General features: G+C 42.5%; 1 protein-coding gene across 6 annotated transcripts in view; it reads left to right on the forward strand.

Annotated features, from left to right (window-relative positions):
- The window catches only part of Gxylt2 (glucoside xylosyltransferase 2), a 91592-nt gene that overhangs the window by 12899 nt on the left and 61410 nt on the right, over positions 1-17283 (forward strand). For all 6 annotated transcript variants that reach the window (XR_015439501.1, XR_015439500.1, XM_087182020.1 and 3 more), the window contains exons 2-3: positions 4371-4563; positions 16196-16327. Coding sequence is in view for 4 of the 6 variants with exons in the window: in XM_087182020.1 (XP_087038146.1) it covers positions 4371-4563; positions 16196-16327 (325 nt within the window). In the remaining 2 variants the exon portion in view is untranslated. The remainder of the gene's footprint in view (positions 1-4370; positions 4564-16195; positions 16328-17283) is intronic.

The raw sequence follows: 17283 nt of genomic DNA on the forward strand, positions 1-17283 counted from the left end.
ACCCTTCAGTGAATGGCATGGAGGAAGAGGAGAGCTGATGAACCATACTTGCATTAACAAGGAGAGGAAGGAGACAGAAGAGCTTTGTGGTAGGACTTCCCTCGCAGGATGTTGGGGTGTTGCAGTGAGAAGTAAGGAGGACAGGCACCCCATTTGCCCCCCTGAGGCCCCTGGGGAGGAGAGGCCCAATGGGAGGCAGTGTCCTCAGGAGACAGCCTGATTTATTTAGGCAGGAGGCGCCCTGGGATGGGTGTTCCCAAGGGCACAGGGCAGAGTTTGGGAGAAAAGGGGGTGAAGTCAACTAAATCATGAGTGCCTGACTCCACTTCACCACAACGGGTGGGAAGCACAAGTGTGTTAATAAGCAGCCTCTAGAGCCTCCCAGAGACCTGCTGTCTCCAGCTCTGCTTCCCACGGTAGAGTTGATTCCCATTTGTGCTGTACCAGCGTGGTGACCAGCATGACTGTCATCAGCTCCGCCCTTAGCAAGGTCTGTAGAACTCCGGGACAGCAACTGTGTACTCCAGCCCCCTTTTCTAAGTATAAATAGGAATGCAGTTAAATAAGGATCTATTCCCTGCCCTAACCCAGGGATTTGGGGGATTAACAAGTCCCAGGTTCTGAATGGGACTCCTTGGATCCTCACAGTCTTGGGTGACAGTTGAGAGGTGCTGAATGTGCCACTGGTAGGAGCCAGTGAAAGGCCCAACATGGCAGTACCCCTAAACTTTATTATTCATGCGACTGCACAACACCCATGCTTGTATTACCTGGCACCTGGGATTTTTAATGTAATGTGAGAGGGAGCAAAGTGGGGCCAGCAAAGTTCTTATTAAATCCCAAGCACTGACACTTGAACTGGCCCTAAGAGAGGCTTTTCTTTTCCTTTTTTAGTACCTGTCACCAGACACCCTGAAAGGCTGCATTGCATGGCCCTTGCTTTTTCTACCATGCAGACCCGAGTCACTGGAGCCTGCAAACAAAAGAGGAGGTGGTTCACTGAGCTCCTGCAGAATGCAAGATTTTTTTGTTGTTTTGTTTTTTGTGCTGGGGATGGAACCCAGGGCATGACACGTGCTAGGGAGTCACTCTACAACCGAGCCACAACCACAGCCTGTAATGTTTTCAGTGGAAACAAAAGCATTTCTCCAATAGTTTGGGGTTCACAAATATATAAATATAATAAAATTAACTTCTGTGTACCCAGCACTCAGCTTAAGGAACACAGTTTTAAATCCAAATAAATAACTACTGCTTTGCATTTGATGTGTGCTTTTGGCTTTTACTACACATATCCCAAATAAAATACAGTAGAATTCTCTATTTAGCTTTAGCTAAATGATATCATCTTATTGCTGTTCTTCTTACAGCTACTTTTTTCCCATTTGGCCTTATGTTGGTATGTGCCTTTGTAGTTTATTCCTTTTCACTGCTATATAGTAGTCCCCTCTTTAAACCCATCAAATATCTTCATGATTCTCCATTCCATAGACAGCAAACTTTATGTCCAGTTATTCATTATCATAATCAGGGCTCCAAAGAATGTTCTTGCATGGGACTTACGTAAAAGTGCAAGAGCTTTTTCAGGTTGTCCATGCAGAAGTAGACCTGGAAGAATGGAACACATGTCTGTCCATTGTCGTGCTTGCTAACGGTTGCCTGATACTTCCAAAGTGTTTGGTCCAATTTCCACTGCCACCAGCGGCACCTGAGCTGTCTCCTCCCCCATATGCACATTACAGGCAGACTTTTACCTTATTTTGTAACTTTTGCCAGTCTGAAAATAAAACTGAATCTTTTTATTGTTTGAATTTGTGTTTCCCTGATTACTAAGGTTAAAATCTATTACTCATGCAGAAGCTCAATATGTAAAGCTATTCTAGGTGGAGTAGCTCTGGCTGAGGGCAGGAGAAAATGTTCATATTTAAGATAGCCAAGTGATGGATTTATTGTTAATACCTTTGCTTTGTATTTTGTTTTTTCTGTACCAGGGATCAAACCCAAGGCCTCTTTAATGCTAGACAAGTGCTGTATCACTGAGCGATATCCCCAGTCCCAGTTGTTTGTACCTTCAAATCACACTCATGTTCCTAAATATCAGGCAAAATCTTAAGCATTGAATCTTTTTGTAGCATATTTCGGCTAGTGTCTTGACCATAATTTGTTAGTTGATGATCATTTTAGCATTATTTCTAATATAGCCTTTCCTCCCCTTCATAGCAGTTAAAGGAGAGTTGGCTTTAATAGAAGGGACTTTTGTAACCTAGGGAGAGAATGGGCAGGTGAGTCCTGCAGGTGAGCATGCTCATGGCTTGCAGGCTCAGCTGCTATTCAGTGCATTTGCTGTGCCTGGGGTCCTGCACAAGAGGCTCACGGCTCACTCCCTCACCCCTGCAAGTCACCAGCAGATTTGTCCTTGGGGGAGCCTTCTTGGGGGTACACTGTACCATCCTGCACCAGCCCACCAGCCACTCCTGGGGCCCCGCTACACAGTTCCTTCATAGCACCTACCATGTTCACATTGTCTGTGTGAATTACTTAGGTACCAACCCCCTTGGTTGTTACTTAGTTCTGCCTTTCCTTTATCTTCTGCCAAATGTGACTTCTGCAGGGGGAGGTATCTGTCTGATTTGTTCACTGCTATCTTTTCCAGCATTGTACCTGGCACATAATCAGCTTTTAGTAAAAATATGATTAATAATTGGGCTGTAGTTAGCAAGCAAGAGGGGGGAGAGCATTTCAGAGAGAAACAAATAAAAAGTGAAAATAAATGAATGAATATGCATGTGTCAAGTCTTAGACCAGCAGCATGAACTAGAAATGAAACAGAATGGGAAGGAAGTGTGACAGTGACCATGATTGTGAATGGCCATGGATCCAGGCAGTGGGGTGTTGGGGAGAGTTGCAAAAAATAAAAGTAGGAGCCATCAGCAGCAGTTTGGACTTGACTTTGGAGGCAGTGCCAAGACCGCATGTGTTTTTAACCAAAGGAATAGCACAACTCACATTTTAGAACACCACCCCCAGGCACCAATAAAGAGAACACATAGGGTGGGAATTAAAGATAAGATCAGAAGCCGGTGGGCCACCAGGGGCTGTCACAATGACTGAAGTGAGAGAAGACAGTAGCTACATCAGGCAGTGGGAAGGGGATAAACAGAAGTGGACAATTCCCAAAGATACCATCTTTTCCTTGATCTCCAAAGTGGAATCCAAATAACTCGCTGCATCTGGCCTTGGCTGAGCATGAGGCTGTGCTTCTACTAAGCATGATCTGAAGTAATCAAACTGGAAGGCTTTCCAAAGTGCTCCATTCACATCTTCAGCTTTCCTCCTGGTGAAAGAAATCTGGAGCAAGACTGCTGTTGTCCACCAGAGCAGAGAATAATGGAGCAGTGTATGGATTGAACTCAAAGGTTTTGGAAGGCAGGTAGCACTTGACATCCAAGTTCCCCTGGTTTCCAGATCTTTCATGCAAGTAAATTAGTTTCATTTGTCTCAAGACACCTTTTCCAGGCCAACTTCTTCCAACTTGCCTGCAAATGTTTCTCAGTGGTGTGTTTGAGGCTTGGCTGCATCTCCTTGTCTGGAACTAATCTTTTATTACTAGGAAATAGTTGGATGATGATCCTGGACTCTTGGACCTTATTCCCTTCCCAGCTGTTGACTGAGTATTTGATACCTTGATCGCTTGCAGGTTAACCTGCCCCCACTCCTGCCTGTTTCTCATTAATAGGAATTTCAAACTGGAAGCTGAATTTCATACCCACCACCCCACCAGTCTTTGGCGAGACAGTTAGGATTAACACCTGTTTCTTCATGACTCTCCCAAGAATGCAGAGTGGGAGGCACAGTTTTTTGTTTTGTTCACCTCCCACACTTGTGTGATATTCCTTTGGTCCGGTGGACATGCATTCCACTGCAACCTAAAAACATCCAGATGACGGCAATATCATGTTGCTCATTTCACATGGGAAAGCTACAACTCACCCTCCTCTTTAAGTTGCACTGAAATCTAATTTTCATGGCCCATGCAAGTGGGAGCCCCACAGCCCTGTGTCAGCTGTTGAAGTTTAGCAATATTTTTCCAAACATGGACCAGCAGGCAGCCAGCAGGCACTAGACAGCTAAGAGCTGGCAGAGAAAGTCCCAGACACCTATAGCAATCCAAACAGTGACTCACCCTGCTTTTGCCAGGATAAATATGGGAATAAATGGTATTTTTCTGTGAGCAGGAAGAATTGTCAAAATGCTTATCACTTTATAAAATATAACAGATTGTGCCTGTTCATGTTTTGAAATGTTCCAACCATTCACTGACTTTTTTTTTAAGTTTAGTTCTAGCTTTAATTTGCTTTTCTCTTCTCTAGGAGGCCTGGAGAAGCTAGGAATTTCCACGCTGTGCTGCCATCGGAGCTCTGGATCCACTTGGCTGTGGTGGCCTGTGGCAATCGAGTGGAGGAGACGCTGGTCATGCTCAAGTCAGCTGTGCTCTTCAGCCACAGGAAGATCCAATTTCACATCTTCACCGAAGACTCTCTGAAGCCTGAGTTTGATAAGCAGGTGAATTTGCAATGATCATGGCACAGTGTTTACTGAGGGCAGAAACAGACTGCATTATAGCGACTGTACACCCTTCTCACATATTTTGCTGCATGCTCAATTATGTGACCTTGGACAGTTGACTCTGAGCTTTCTTTTCTTGTGCGTAGAGATAATTATGCCCACCCCATAAAGATAGTGTGAGGATTCAATGACATGATGCCCCTAAATCACTTTATACAGAGCTCAATCCTTGTTGGTGTTATCAACATTGTTTTCTTTTGGAGATCAGAGGGAAAATACACACATACACACACACACATATAATAACTATACATTCATTAAAATAAATTCAATAATATAGATGATAAAGAATAGAATCCTTTATAATTTATCAGTTAAAATCTTTATGAGCCTGCTGTTGCCATATAGGTAGGTTTTCAAGCTAGGAATATACTTTCTTTAATAGGTGCTATTCAAATTTTATATTTCCTCCAGAGTTAGTTTCATTAATTTGTCTTCCAAGTTACTTCTTAGAAGTTGTCAAATTTATTTCAAAAAAGATTTTTGTAATATGCTTTCTATATCCTTTTAAATTCTGTAAAATCTGTGGTAATGTCTCCTAGATCTTAATATTGTAATTTTAAAAAGTGTACAACTGATATTGTGTAACAGGAAGAAAAGGTCTAAAAGAGCAGGGGAATTGGGAGGGGTAGGGGAAGGGAAAAAAGGGAAAGAAAAAAATATGAGAAAAGGAAAAAAAATGGAAATAAGGTCTTTGCAAATAGGGAAGGGTGGAGGGGGTGAAGGGGGGGCAAGGGAAGGGGAAAAAAATAAGAACCAAGATACTCATGAAATGGTACAAGATCCCAATGATGAATGTAACTGTATTTTATACCGAAAATGTACCAATAAACTTAATGGGGAAAAAAAAAAGAATAGAATCCTTTACTACCCTTTATCTCCTACAAGGAATGGTTAGACTTAGTAATTTTGAGTGTTTCTTCCATATGTTTTTGCATCTGCAGGTGTTTGCACATGTGTCTGAATGTTTCCATATTCAGGCGTATGTTTAGTCATGCACACATTTACCTATACATATATAGGCGCATGTATATGTGTCCAGATTTAAATTTATTTCTTTTGCAAAATCAGAACTGTGTCCCCGGTACCAAAAAAAAAAGACAAAAAAAAAAAATCAGAACTGTGCTATGATGTTGTGGTCTTTGCTCCTCTGCACTTAGAACCGTATCTTCAGTGCCGTCTCCGGTCAGCACTCTGATTCTGGCACCCTTGCCTCATCCTTTTTGGTGATGATGTAATATTTTATTATGTAGCTGGGTCACAGTTTATTTGGCCATTCCCATCTTGAATTTTCCAGTACATAAGCGGAGCTTTGGAAAGCTTCTTCCTCTAGTAGAGGTGCATGTGTGGCTTGGCAGGCTAAACTTTGTTTTCTTTGAAAGTTTTCTCTTGCAGAAAGTTCTTGAATGATGCAGAGAGATGCTGCTTTGTTTTGTTTCTATAGACTTGATCAGCAATGCTGTGTCCCGTCACTGGGGCAGCTGCACTAGGGAGAAACCGAAAGCAGCATGTTTACTAAGAAAGGCTAATAATAGGAAGCTAGAAAGTGTGTTATGTTTTCTAAGGAAAAAAGACCCTTAGCACCTTCACCAAGAGAAGCCAGAAGTCTCAGGGCTTTGGAACTGATTGGAGGAATGCTTTGTAAAAGCTTCTATTTTAGGAAAGGGGAGTGTTAGCTGCTAGCTGTGGTATAATAATAATGATGATGATATATAGCTGCAAAATAAAAATGATAATATATATAGTATATGCCAAGGGCTTATAATTTATTATTTCATTTCATTTACTTCTCACAGCACCCCTTTGCAGAAGGGAACCATTGTGTCCCCTGTTTGAGTTAATTTTTCATTATTGTAATGAAATACTTAAGGTTGGGTGACTTTATAAGGAAAAAAGTCTATTTAGCTTCCAGTTCTGGAGATTCAAGGGCATGGTGTCAGCGTTAACTTGGCTCTAGTATCTCATGGCAGATAGCACCACCATGCCAGGAGCATTTGTGGAAGAGATCTTGTCTCCAGAAAGCAAAGAAAGCTAGTGTGTGATCCGGCTTGCTCTTTATGACAGTCTTCTTGTAAGAACTAACTCAGGTGTCCCATGAGAATTACCTTAATTCCATCCAGGCACATGACTCTCTACTGAGCTCAGGACCTTCCAGCAGGGCCCCATACTGAGGACCATACTCCCAACACATGAACTCAAACCGTATCTAAGCCATAGTATTTCCATTGTTCAGGCTGAGATAATTGAGGCTTAGAGAGTTTTACTGATTTGCTCACCAGCTGTCAGGTCACATTTACTGGCTCAAACTTCCATGGAATTAACCACTATACCACACTACCCCCTGAACTAGTAGACAGAAGACTCAAATTCAAAACTCAATTCCACTGTTTACTTGTTATGTGACCGTGGGCAAGTCTCTTAACTGTTTAAAGCCTCAATTTCCCTCTCTGCAACTGGGGGCTTAGTAGGATTAGTAAAAGACAAAATAGATTTGTAGTCAGGATAGGTCAGGTCAGGTAACAGTAACCACTCCCATAAAGTTCGGAAGCTTTCTGCTTCTTATCTTCCAGAGGGGACAGTCTCAATTCCACACAGCCTCTTAGGTCTGGGACAGAAGTTGACAGAGGATGGTCATACATACAGCTGCACCTGCTGTGGCATTTCCTGGGGAACCTGGATGCCCCTGCAGGAAAAAGACTGCAGAATCAGGATCTCACCTTTCACTGCCTCATACAACAGTGACATGGATCACTTCAACACACTTTTAATTGACCAGAAGCAGTCACAGGCCCATCCTACTGCAGGGGTCAGAGAATTACATGCAAGAATGGAGGGAAACTGGCTGTGGATGAACACTAGTCGTGTCCTACACAGTAACCATCCAGTGAGGGTTTATGGAGCTCCTGTTGTAGGATACAGGCTGGGCAAGGGGAGGAGGCAGAACAGAATGCAGGCTTGGACTTAAAGGAGAGAAGGAAAGGAAGATGTGTGACTACATCTGTGTGTCTGATTACACCTTCCAAAGAAGCCCCCAGTGGTCCCATCTGTCATCCATAGCCTTGTGTAATTTCCCTCCGCTACAGTCCTAGAGTTCATCTGTGTGACCAGTAGCACAGGACAGAAGTGATGGTATGTATACTAATTATGAAATCGGATTATCATTAGGTCACTTTTTCCCATAGATTATTTCTTCTGGACAAAGCCAGTGGCCGTATCAGGCTGGCATTTGGGGAGTTTTACATAATGAGGACCAAGGCCTCTCTCTAGGATGTGTGTGAATGAGGCAGATCCTGCCCTCCCCTAACATCCAGCCTTCAGATGATCCAAGCCCCCTCACAAGAGGACCTGAGCCACAGCCACCCAGCTCACAGATTCCTGGCTCTGAGAAACCACTAGTGATAATAAATATGTGTGGTTTTAAGCTACTAAGTTTTGGGGTAATTTGTTATAAGGCCATAGCTAATACTTCACATATTCCTGTACCCATACGCATGGACACACATGTATGTGGAGATCTATGTGTTTGAGATAGAGTATGCCCAGTGGAGCGCTATGTGACATCTGAAGCTAGGCCATGAAAAGCATGCAGCTTCTGCCTGGAATCTTGCCAGCATGTTTGAGAAAGGCCAAATTGGCCTCCATGGAGACACCCCGTGTACAGAGGAGCTGAGGACCTCACCCCTATCCAGCCTCTACCTCCAGACACATAAGTGAACCAGCCTTCAGATGATTTCTAGCCCTCGAACTTCAAAGTTTCCTTCTTGCTGAGGCCCCAGATACCATGAGGCAGAATCAACCTGTCCCTACTTTGCGGTGTATGAATTCCTGGTCTGTGGAATCTGTGAGCATTAAAAAAAAACCAAACGGTTGTTTTATAAACAACCTTGAAACTTTATAAATTAGGAGCTAAATTATGCAGGACATCACCATAGATACTTGTGAAGGCGTGCTATGCTTTGAATTGCCCTGGTGAGTTTATCCCTTTTGTTTGCTCATTTCTCCAAGTTTCTGCTAGACCCATGAAGTTCAACCAGTGAAGGAAATTATAATAGTGTGATGCCGTGGTTTGGGTCTGGAATGTCTCCCAAAGCCCATATGTTTGAAGTTTAGTCCCCACCTTGTTGCTACTGAGAGGTGGTGGAACCTGGAGGAGGTGGGCTTTGCAGGTGGTCTTCCATTTGTTGTGGGCATACCTCTGAAGGGGGTATTAGGATCCTATCCCCTTAGTGTCTCTTTTGCTTCTCTGCCATGAGCTGAATGGGCTTCTTCTGCCACATACTTCTGTCACAGTGTACTTCCTTGCCACAGGCAGAAAAGCAACATACCCAACCAACCATGGACTGAAACCTTGGAAACTGTGAGCCAAAATAAACCTTTCCTCTTTTCAAGTTTATTATCTCAGTATTTTGTTAGAGTAAGAGAAGGCAAACTAACACAGGTATTAAAAGCTAGACAGAGCATATGGTATCACCTTCATTCTTTTCCATACAGAGATTATGGTGCCAGTTTAGATGTAAAACCATGGTCCTCATATAAGTGATAGAATTTTCTCAGTCTTAGTTTTGTCATCTGTATCACCAGGCAAACTATTTTTTCTCTGCTTGTTGAAGAGTGTAATTGTGAGGCTGAATCAGATAATGTATTTTTTCTTTCATTCTACCAAGGGTCTTTAGAATATCTCTGTATGTTTGGTACTTTGTTAGGTCTGAAAATATAGAATAGCAGCAGTTGGTTTTTGGCCAGCCACAGGTTGAGGCCTAGTGCACAGACAGGTGATGTCACCTTTTCCTGGACTGTCCTCCAACACAGAAGCATCGTGGGCATAGACACAGTTTCTTGTGATAACTTTCTGGGAAGTTCAGGATCACATATTTATGTCTCAATGGCCACCATAATTCTGGATGCTGCGATAAGGGTGAGTTCTTTAGTTTTTTGTTAGCATGTTTGCTATACATAATGAATACATTCATTGTGGGGAGTTGGTACATATACATATCACATTTAATCCTTTTTTTGTTCCCCTCTCTTTCTCCCTCCGTCCTTAGATCTTCTTACCTTCTCCAAAAGGACTACCTCCCTTTTTCTTATTATCTCTTATTTTGTTCTTGAAATTATTATACTTTGGGTTTCTCAAATAAGAGAAACCATGTAACATTTAACTGTGTCTGATATATTTCACTTAGCACTGGGCTTCAGGGTGCATCCATTTTCCTACAAATGACTCAAATTCATCTTTATTTATTGCTGCATAGTATTCCATTGTGTAAATACACCACACCTTCTCCATCCATTCATTTGCTTATGGATGTATAGGCCGCTTCCAAGAGGGATTGTGCTGCTGTAAACATGGGTGTGCATGCATCACCGCAATGTGATGTTTGTCACTCTTTGGGGAAAATACCCAGAAAGGGTATACCTGGGTTGAATGGATTCTGTTCTGGTTTTTGGTTTTCCATAGTGGTTGTACTACTTTAATTTCCCATCAGCAATGTAGGATTCCTTTTCCCTCACAACCTTACCAGCAATTGTTGTCTTAAGTAGGGTGTTTTAAGCACTGTAGTGTTTCTTAAATTGCATGAATGCAATATGTCTGTCAGTACCTAGTATCTACATGGTAGATACTTAATATTTTGAAACTTCATTTCTGCCACCTCCAAGGGGAGAATAGGAAAACACCAGCAGCTGATTTCCAAGCCCCTGTGGCAGTTTAGGGTCAAGCATAGGATCTAGGTCAGAAGACACAGAATCAGGAAAGAGCAGAGCACAGAGGAAGAAGGTTACCAGTCAGTGCTGGCAGGGCCAGAGGGCAGGAACATCCAGAATGAGACTGTGTATGTGTGTATGAGGGTGTTGGGGGCCCAGAAAGTGACTGCTTGGGAGAGAGGTGTCTGCAGGAACTTCCAGAGTCTGATGTCACTGAAGCAAGCTGTAGTTCTTGCGTTTAGAGCAGCTGGCATTTCCTCACCATGCTGCCTTGTTGAGGTGCTAATGCACCAAAGAAACAAGACACAGCTGTCACCTGGGTCTGGCTCAGGCTGGCTGAGAATGTAGCCCCCAAGTCTGGATCTGCATCCCTCCCATCGTCTGAGCTGTCTACTTTCTTTCTGACACCTTCTTTCTTGGCTTACAAAGCCTAAACTTTACTGTTTTATTACTGGCAACTTAAAGTCCTAAGTGTAACACACAGTAACAAAAAAGGGTGAGGAGTACAATTTCCTTCAAAGAAAAGCATAAAAAATTAAGAAGAAGCACCAAAGAGCTGTTTATAAAGAGTACAGTACTAGGTGCTTTTAGAGGACAGGACTCTGTCATTAGTTTTCTTTTCTTGAGGATCCAGGAAAAATATCCTAGAGAAAGCAATGACAGGAAAGGGGGGTGGATTTCTTCTGTATTGTTCTACAGGTCATATTGGGCAGGTGGCTGTAGTACCACGGTAGAAGCATGGTTTGTTTGGTTTTTTTGTTTTGGTACCTGGGATTGAACTCAGGACCTTGTGCTTGCAAGGCTGGTGGCGGCACCACTGAGCTAAGTCCCTGACCCAAAAGCACGTTTTGAGGTAATTTTTTTTTCTTTTTTTTGGTACCGGGGATCAAACTCGGTACCTTACACTTGCGAAGCAGGCTGCAGAACCACTGAGCTATATCCCTGGCCCTCAGAAACACGTTTTGAAAGTGCTTGATTGCAGGCTGAAAGCCGAGGCTAGCCACGCCCTGTTCTGGAAGATTGTGGAGAACTTGGGTAAAGCCTAGGGTGGGGCTTGCGTCTTCATTTTGTTGTTCTTGATGTCTTACTTTATGGTCCTCATTAGTATTTCCCTCTTTTGGGGCACTTGCTCATTTGATGCCACCCTGACTCCTTGGAAGTTGAGTGTGGCTAGGCGACTTGCTTTGCCCAGTGAAACATAGGTGATGGTGACATACATCACTGTTCAGTGTCACTGACCTGTGAGTTGACATGGAGCCTGAACCACTTTGGCACCTGAGTCAGAATATGGAGCTGAGCCTTTTAATAATAGTCAGAACAGGTAGTAGGCACAAGAAAGAAACTTTTTAAAATAAATGAACTCTTAAAATAATACACTCCTATTTTGAAGGGGTGTTACCTCACTAAAACCTGGTTTATCCTGACTGATGCAATTTACCTTTTTTGTTTTTGTTTTTTTCTTTTTTGAGATAGGGTCTAGCTATGTAGTTCAGGCTGGCCTTGAACTCACTATGGAGCCCAGGCTGGCCTCGAACTCACGGTGATCCTCCTTACCTCCTGAGTGCTGAGATTTTAGGCATGTGCCACCACGCCCAGTGCAATTTAGTTGTAATGGCTTCTTTGTACAGTGAACCCTCAAGTTACAACCAGCCTGACATAAAAACAACTTGGGTTAATTAGGTTAATGGAAGACTCATCTTGCCGGTTATCTATAGCATGTACCCAGGTAAACATCAAGATCTCAGCTGTATTGACTTATAACCAATTTGAGTTGCTACCAGCCCTTGGGAATCAATCGAGTTCGTAAGTCAAGGGTCCACTGTATCTAGTTTGCTATTGTCAGCCAGCCAAAGCCATGTGAGGGCAGTGAGATAAATTTGATACCCTAAGTTCTTGTTCTCTAACAAGCATAGCTGCTCAAACTTGCAAGAATGAATGAACTGCAAGAAAGGAGAATGATTTGCACAGGTAAAGAATGAGGCAAAAGCACAAGATGAGTAGATAAGTAAGCACTGTGCCTTTGGGTGCTTAGGGGGTCATAAGGCCCATGCTGATGAATCCATGGCCCTGGGCAGTGGCCCAAAGCCTGCACAGACACCAGGTGAATGGAGAACACTCCTTACGCAGCTGGGGCCTGAAAGCTGGGGTGTGGCTCAGTGGGAGAGCACCTGCCTAGCATGCACGAAGCCTTGAGTTCGACCTACAGCACCACCACCCCTCAGAAAAAGCTGGGACCCAGTAAAGGCTACACTTTGAGGGGAAAGATGTGTTAAAGTAAAAAATAAAAACTTCCCACAGTCTGAGAACAAGGAATGATATCTTGACTTTGAGTAAAAAAATTTTCTTTTAGTCTTTCTCCTTCAAGAACCTGTGAACATTATCATTCCTCAGGTGGATTCAGAACTTGAAACTCAAGTATTTGTGGGGTCCTTTAAAAAAAAATACAAGTGGGCCTGGAATTTAGCTCAGTGGTTCTGGTGCCTGCCTCCCAAGCTCAAGGTCCCAAGTTCGATCCCTGGTACCAAAAAAAAAAGTACAAGTGGAGAACTGGAATTGAAAGTAGGCCCAGACATCTCCTGTGCCTCTGGGCCTCCCACATCAAGAAACAAAAACTGATCCTCCTGAAGGCTCTCACTCTCCATCCACCCAGGCAGCAAACATTCCCAAAGATGTAATTTCTGTAATCAAAGGTTACCTAACATGTAGGGAAGAAAGCACTAGGAGAGACAACAGAAGCACCGGGAAGCTCATGTGTTGGGCTGACCGAGTACTGATGTAGTATGTTTATAGAAAGGAGAGAGAAAATTTGAGCAGGCTAAAGGTGAGGGGACAGGGCAATCTTTAGCAATGAAATATAACTGACAAAATTCAAAAACTTCCTGAAAGACTGTTCAGCCACCAAATTGACAAGTAATAGGAGGTTCTGTTTAACCTCAGAGGGACCAGACACAGATTGCACTTGGATGAGTCTGAAAAAGGTAAAAGTCAACACAATCAGGATATACAGCTGAAACATCAGCCACGTTGTCCACTGAGTGTGAGGCTGGGACGGGAGAGCAGCCAGGGCTCATGCTCAACACCTGTGCTCCTGACGGTCAGGGCCTCCTTCCCAGCCACCTCGCCTGCCACCCAGTCTCAGCCCCGATAGAAAGGTATCAGTTCTGAGTTCCCAAAGGGCCTTGCAGACACGCTGTCACAGATGATGAGTCTGAATGAGAGAGTCACAATAGACCTTCTGGAATCTCCGTTGCTCTCCTCTAAGCCCAGTAGAACACCTCATGTGAGACAAGGGGCCTCTCGGTCTCTTGATGGTTCTCAGTACAAGTGCAACTCCACAGTGGCCTCCTCTCTGGTACAGAGAGTGGAGTAAATACAGCATTGTGCAGTACACAAAACTGTGTGTACTGTGCAGTAAAGCTCACTAGGTATTTATCACCCGCAGGCTCTGCAGGCTAAGGTCTAACTACTTCCTTTTTTGTTTGTTATTTGGCTTGGTTTTATTTTGTTTTGTTTTGAGACATGGTCTCAGTATGTAGTTCAGACTGACTTTGAACTCACTATGTAGACCAGGCTGGCCTCAAACTTGCTGTTATCCTCATGCCTTAGCCTCCTAAGTGCTGGGGTTACAACTGTGAGCCACCACACTGGGCCTAACTACTTTCTTGAATGTAGAGCTGCATAATTAAGTCAGAACAAGGGTCCGACATCTCTGGTAGATGTGAGAACAGGCTATGAGACCTGCAATGTGAAAACTGTTAATCAGCAGAAAAGACAGAGCTGTAGAAAAAAAATTGTGAACTGGAAGATATTATACAGAATGCTGCAGGAAGAGATAAAGAAATGGAAAATACCAACTAGGAATTAAGAGATATGAAGGGTATGGTGAAAAAGGCAATGCATTGCAAATGAGTTCTAGAAGGAAAGAAGAGTCAGAAGCCAGGAGGTATGTAGAGACGTGATAGGTGAGAATGATGCAGAATGATGGTCAACTTCATTCTGCAGACCAGGGGGCATAGTGAATCCTAATCAGGATAAATAGGAAGAAATCCAAATGTACGCACATCATAGCCAAAAACCAGAATGCCAAAGGCCAAGTGAAGGTTTTAAAAGCACAAAATGTTTTAATTATGGTACAGAAGGATACTGCCACATTGGAAGAGTTTGGCAGTTTCTTAGAAAGTTGAATGTAGGCTTACCATTTGATGAAGCAATTGCAGCTTTAAGGATTTACCCACATTACCCATATTAAAAACTTATAAAAGCCTGCACAGAAATATTTATAGCAACTTTACTCATAATTTTTCCAAACTGCAAGCAACCATAATGTCCTTCAGTAGGTGTATGGAGAAACAAACCATTATCTATACAATGGAATATTATCAAACAATTTTTTTCTTTCTTTTTTTTTTTTCTTCTCTGTACCAGGGATCAAACTGGGGACCTTGCACTTGCGAGGCAGGCATCAGAACTACTGAGCTAAATTCCCGGCCCTATTAAACAATTTTTTTAAATGAGCTATCAAGCCACAAAAAGAACCTTAATGAAGCTTAAGTGCAAATATTAAGTGAAAGAAGCTAGTTGAAAAAGCTATATACTATATGATTCCAAATATATGATATTCTGGGAAAGGTGAATCTAAGAGATAATAAAAAAAACAGTGATTGCTAGTGTTGACAGGGATGAAGAAAGGAAAGGTTGTATAGGTGGGACAGAGGTAGGGTGAAACTATTCTGTATGATATCACAGTGGTGCCTATATTAAGTTATTTATTTATCCAAACCCATAGAGCCATACAGCACAGACAGTTAACCCTAACTTAAATTATGGACTTTAGTTAATAATAGTGTGTCAAAACTAGGCATGGTAGTACATGCCTCTAATCCCAGCACTCGGGAGGCTGAGCCAAGAGGATCGCTGTGAGTTCAAGGCCAGCCTGAGCTACACAACAAGTCCCTGTCTCAAAAAAAAAAGATAATAATCATAATAATAACAGTGTATCAATATTGGTTCATCAATTGTATTAAACAAACCACACTAATGCAAGATAGCAATAGTGGAAGCAGTTGTGGGCCAGGGAAAGTGAGGGTCTAGATGGTTGCTCTCAATATTTTCTGCCCAACTTTTCTGTAAACATAAAACTGCTATAAAATGAGTCTATTAAACATTTTTATAAACTTAATGTACGTAATCACACAAAATTTCTACACAATATAAAAATAGAAAGTTAGAAAATAAAATCACTACCACTACCTCTAGAGGTGCCCATTTTTAATAATTGGATGCATATCTGTCCACATTTTTCTTTTCATATAAAATATATCTACATGTATTTTTCCCTGTCAGAGCCATATTATAAATATTTTTTGCACTTTCCTTTTCTTGAATACTAACTGTACATCATAATCATGTTTCCATGCAGTCTAACTGTACATTTTTCCATGGTATAACTCTCATAACTTATTTTCCCATTCCTGTGCGGTTGGATATTAGACTGTTCCCAAGTTTTGCTACTACAAATTAGGTTGTGCCAAAAGTTTTTGTTCCTCTGTCTTTTGGAGTTTGTAGTTGTAACTGGTTTCCAAATGACCCTGTTGACAGTTTATTCAAATCAATAACCCTCCATGGCAATGTTTCTGTGCCAGCTTCTCAACCCCCTTGCCAACTGTGAATGTCATTTGTTTTAAATCCTAGCAGTTTTGATAGGAGAAAATAGTCTTTCGTTTAATGAACATTAGTAGCAGTATTGAGGTTAGACTTTCTGTGTAAATTGCCTGAACAATTTCCATTTGACCGTCCAGAAGCCTTCTGGGTGTTTTCCATGTTTCTTGATGTCTAAACACTCTTCCCTGCCTTCTGTGTTTTTCAGTTACAACAGTGGCCTGACTCCTATACGAAGAAGTTTGAGCACAGAATCTACCCCATCACATTCTCTGTTGGAAACTCTCAAGAATGGAAGAAATTATTCAAACCCTGTGCTGCCCAGAGACTCTTTCTTCCGGTAGGGACACCTGTTTTTCTTAAGCTACAGCTTAGAAAGACTTGCCCATGGAAATGTGGCGAAGTTAGCTGAGAAGTGTTAGAAACCTTTAACACAGCTAGAAAATGTGCCTCCCTTGGATTCTGCAGTTGATGTCTAGTCTGCAGTGTGTAGAGAGAGGGTTCTTATGTTCGGGGACTTTTCCCCCCAAGATGAGGGTCTGACAGCATCCAGACCATGGCTTGGGTTAATTTAAGGGTCTTTGTGGCTATGGCTCCACCATTTACTATCTGTGTGAGAAACACCCTAACTTTCAAAGCTCACTTTACTCCACAGGGTTGGCATATGGTTGCCTCTCAATAAATGTTAGTTGCTGGTATTATTATTTCTCTTTTAACAATAGCTACTACTAGATGTGGAGATGCTCAGGTATAGTTCAGAAAGAGATGAGTTCTGGGTCAGCCTATCAGTTATGAATTTTTAAATTGTACATTTTCCTGGGATTACAAAGTCCACATACAGCTTTGTTCTGTTATTAAATGACCTATTTTCACGTGCTGCAGACTCTTTTTTTTTTTTTTACATGTTGTAATGTTACCAGATGGGGTTTAAGGATATCTCCCTAAAAAGAGGATGGGGACCTCATCTCAGCCCAGGCAGGTTCTTGCTGTATGGTTGTAAAAAAGCATTTCAGGACGTGTCAGTGAGAGACAGAGGCTGATTTCTTAGAGTTAGAGAATAGGAAAGGACTTCAGCTTGAGGGGGTAAAGGGACACTGCTTTGATGAAGAAGATCAGATTGGCTCATCAACAAAAGGAGGAGCTTTTGGGTTTTTTGTTTGTTTGTTTGTTTTTGTTACTGGGGATCAAACTTGGGACCTTGTGTTTGAGAGGCAGGAGGCAGCACCACTGAGCTAAATCCCCAGCGGGGCGGTGGGGGAGCGGGGGTGGGGTGGGGGTGGGGAGGTGAGCAGCTTT

This window comes from Heterocephalus glaber, unplaced genomic scaffold, assembly GCF_053883595.1.
Source record: "Heterocephalus glaber isolate CG9 unplaced genomic scaffold, H.glaber_assembly_v1.0 deba00001472, whole genome shotgun sequence".
In the NCBI taxonomy this organism is placed as follows: Eukaryota; Metazoa; Chordata; class Mammalia; order Rodentia; family Bathyergidae; genus Heterocephalus; species Heterocephalus glaber.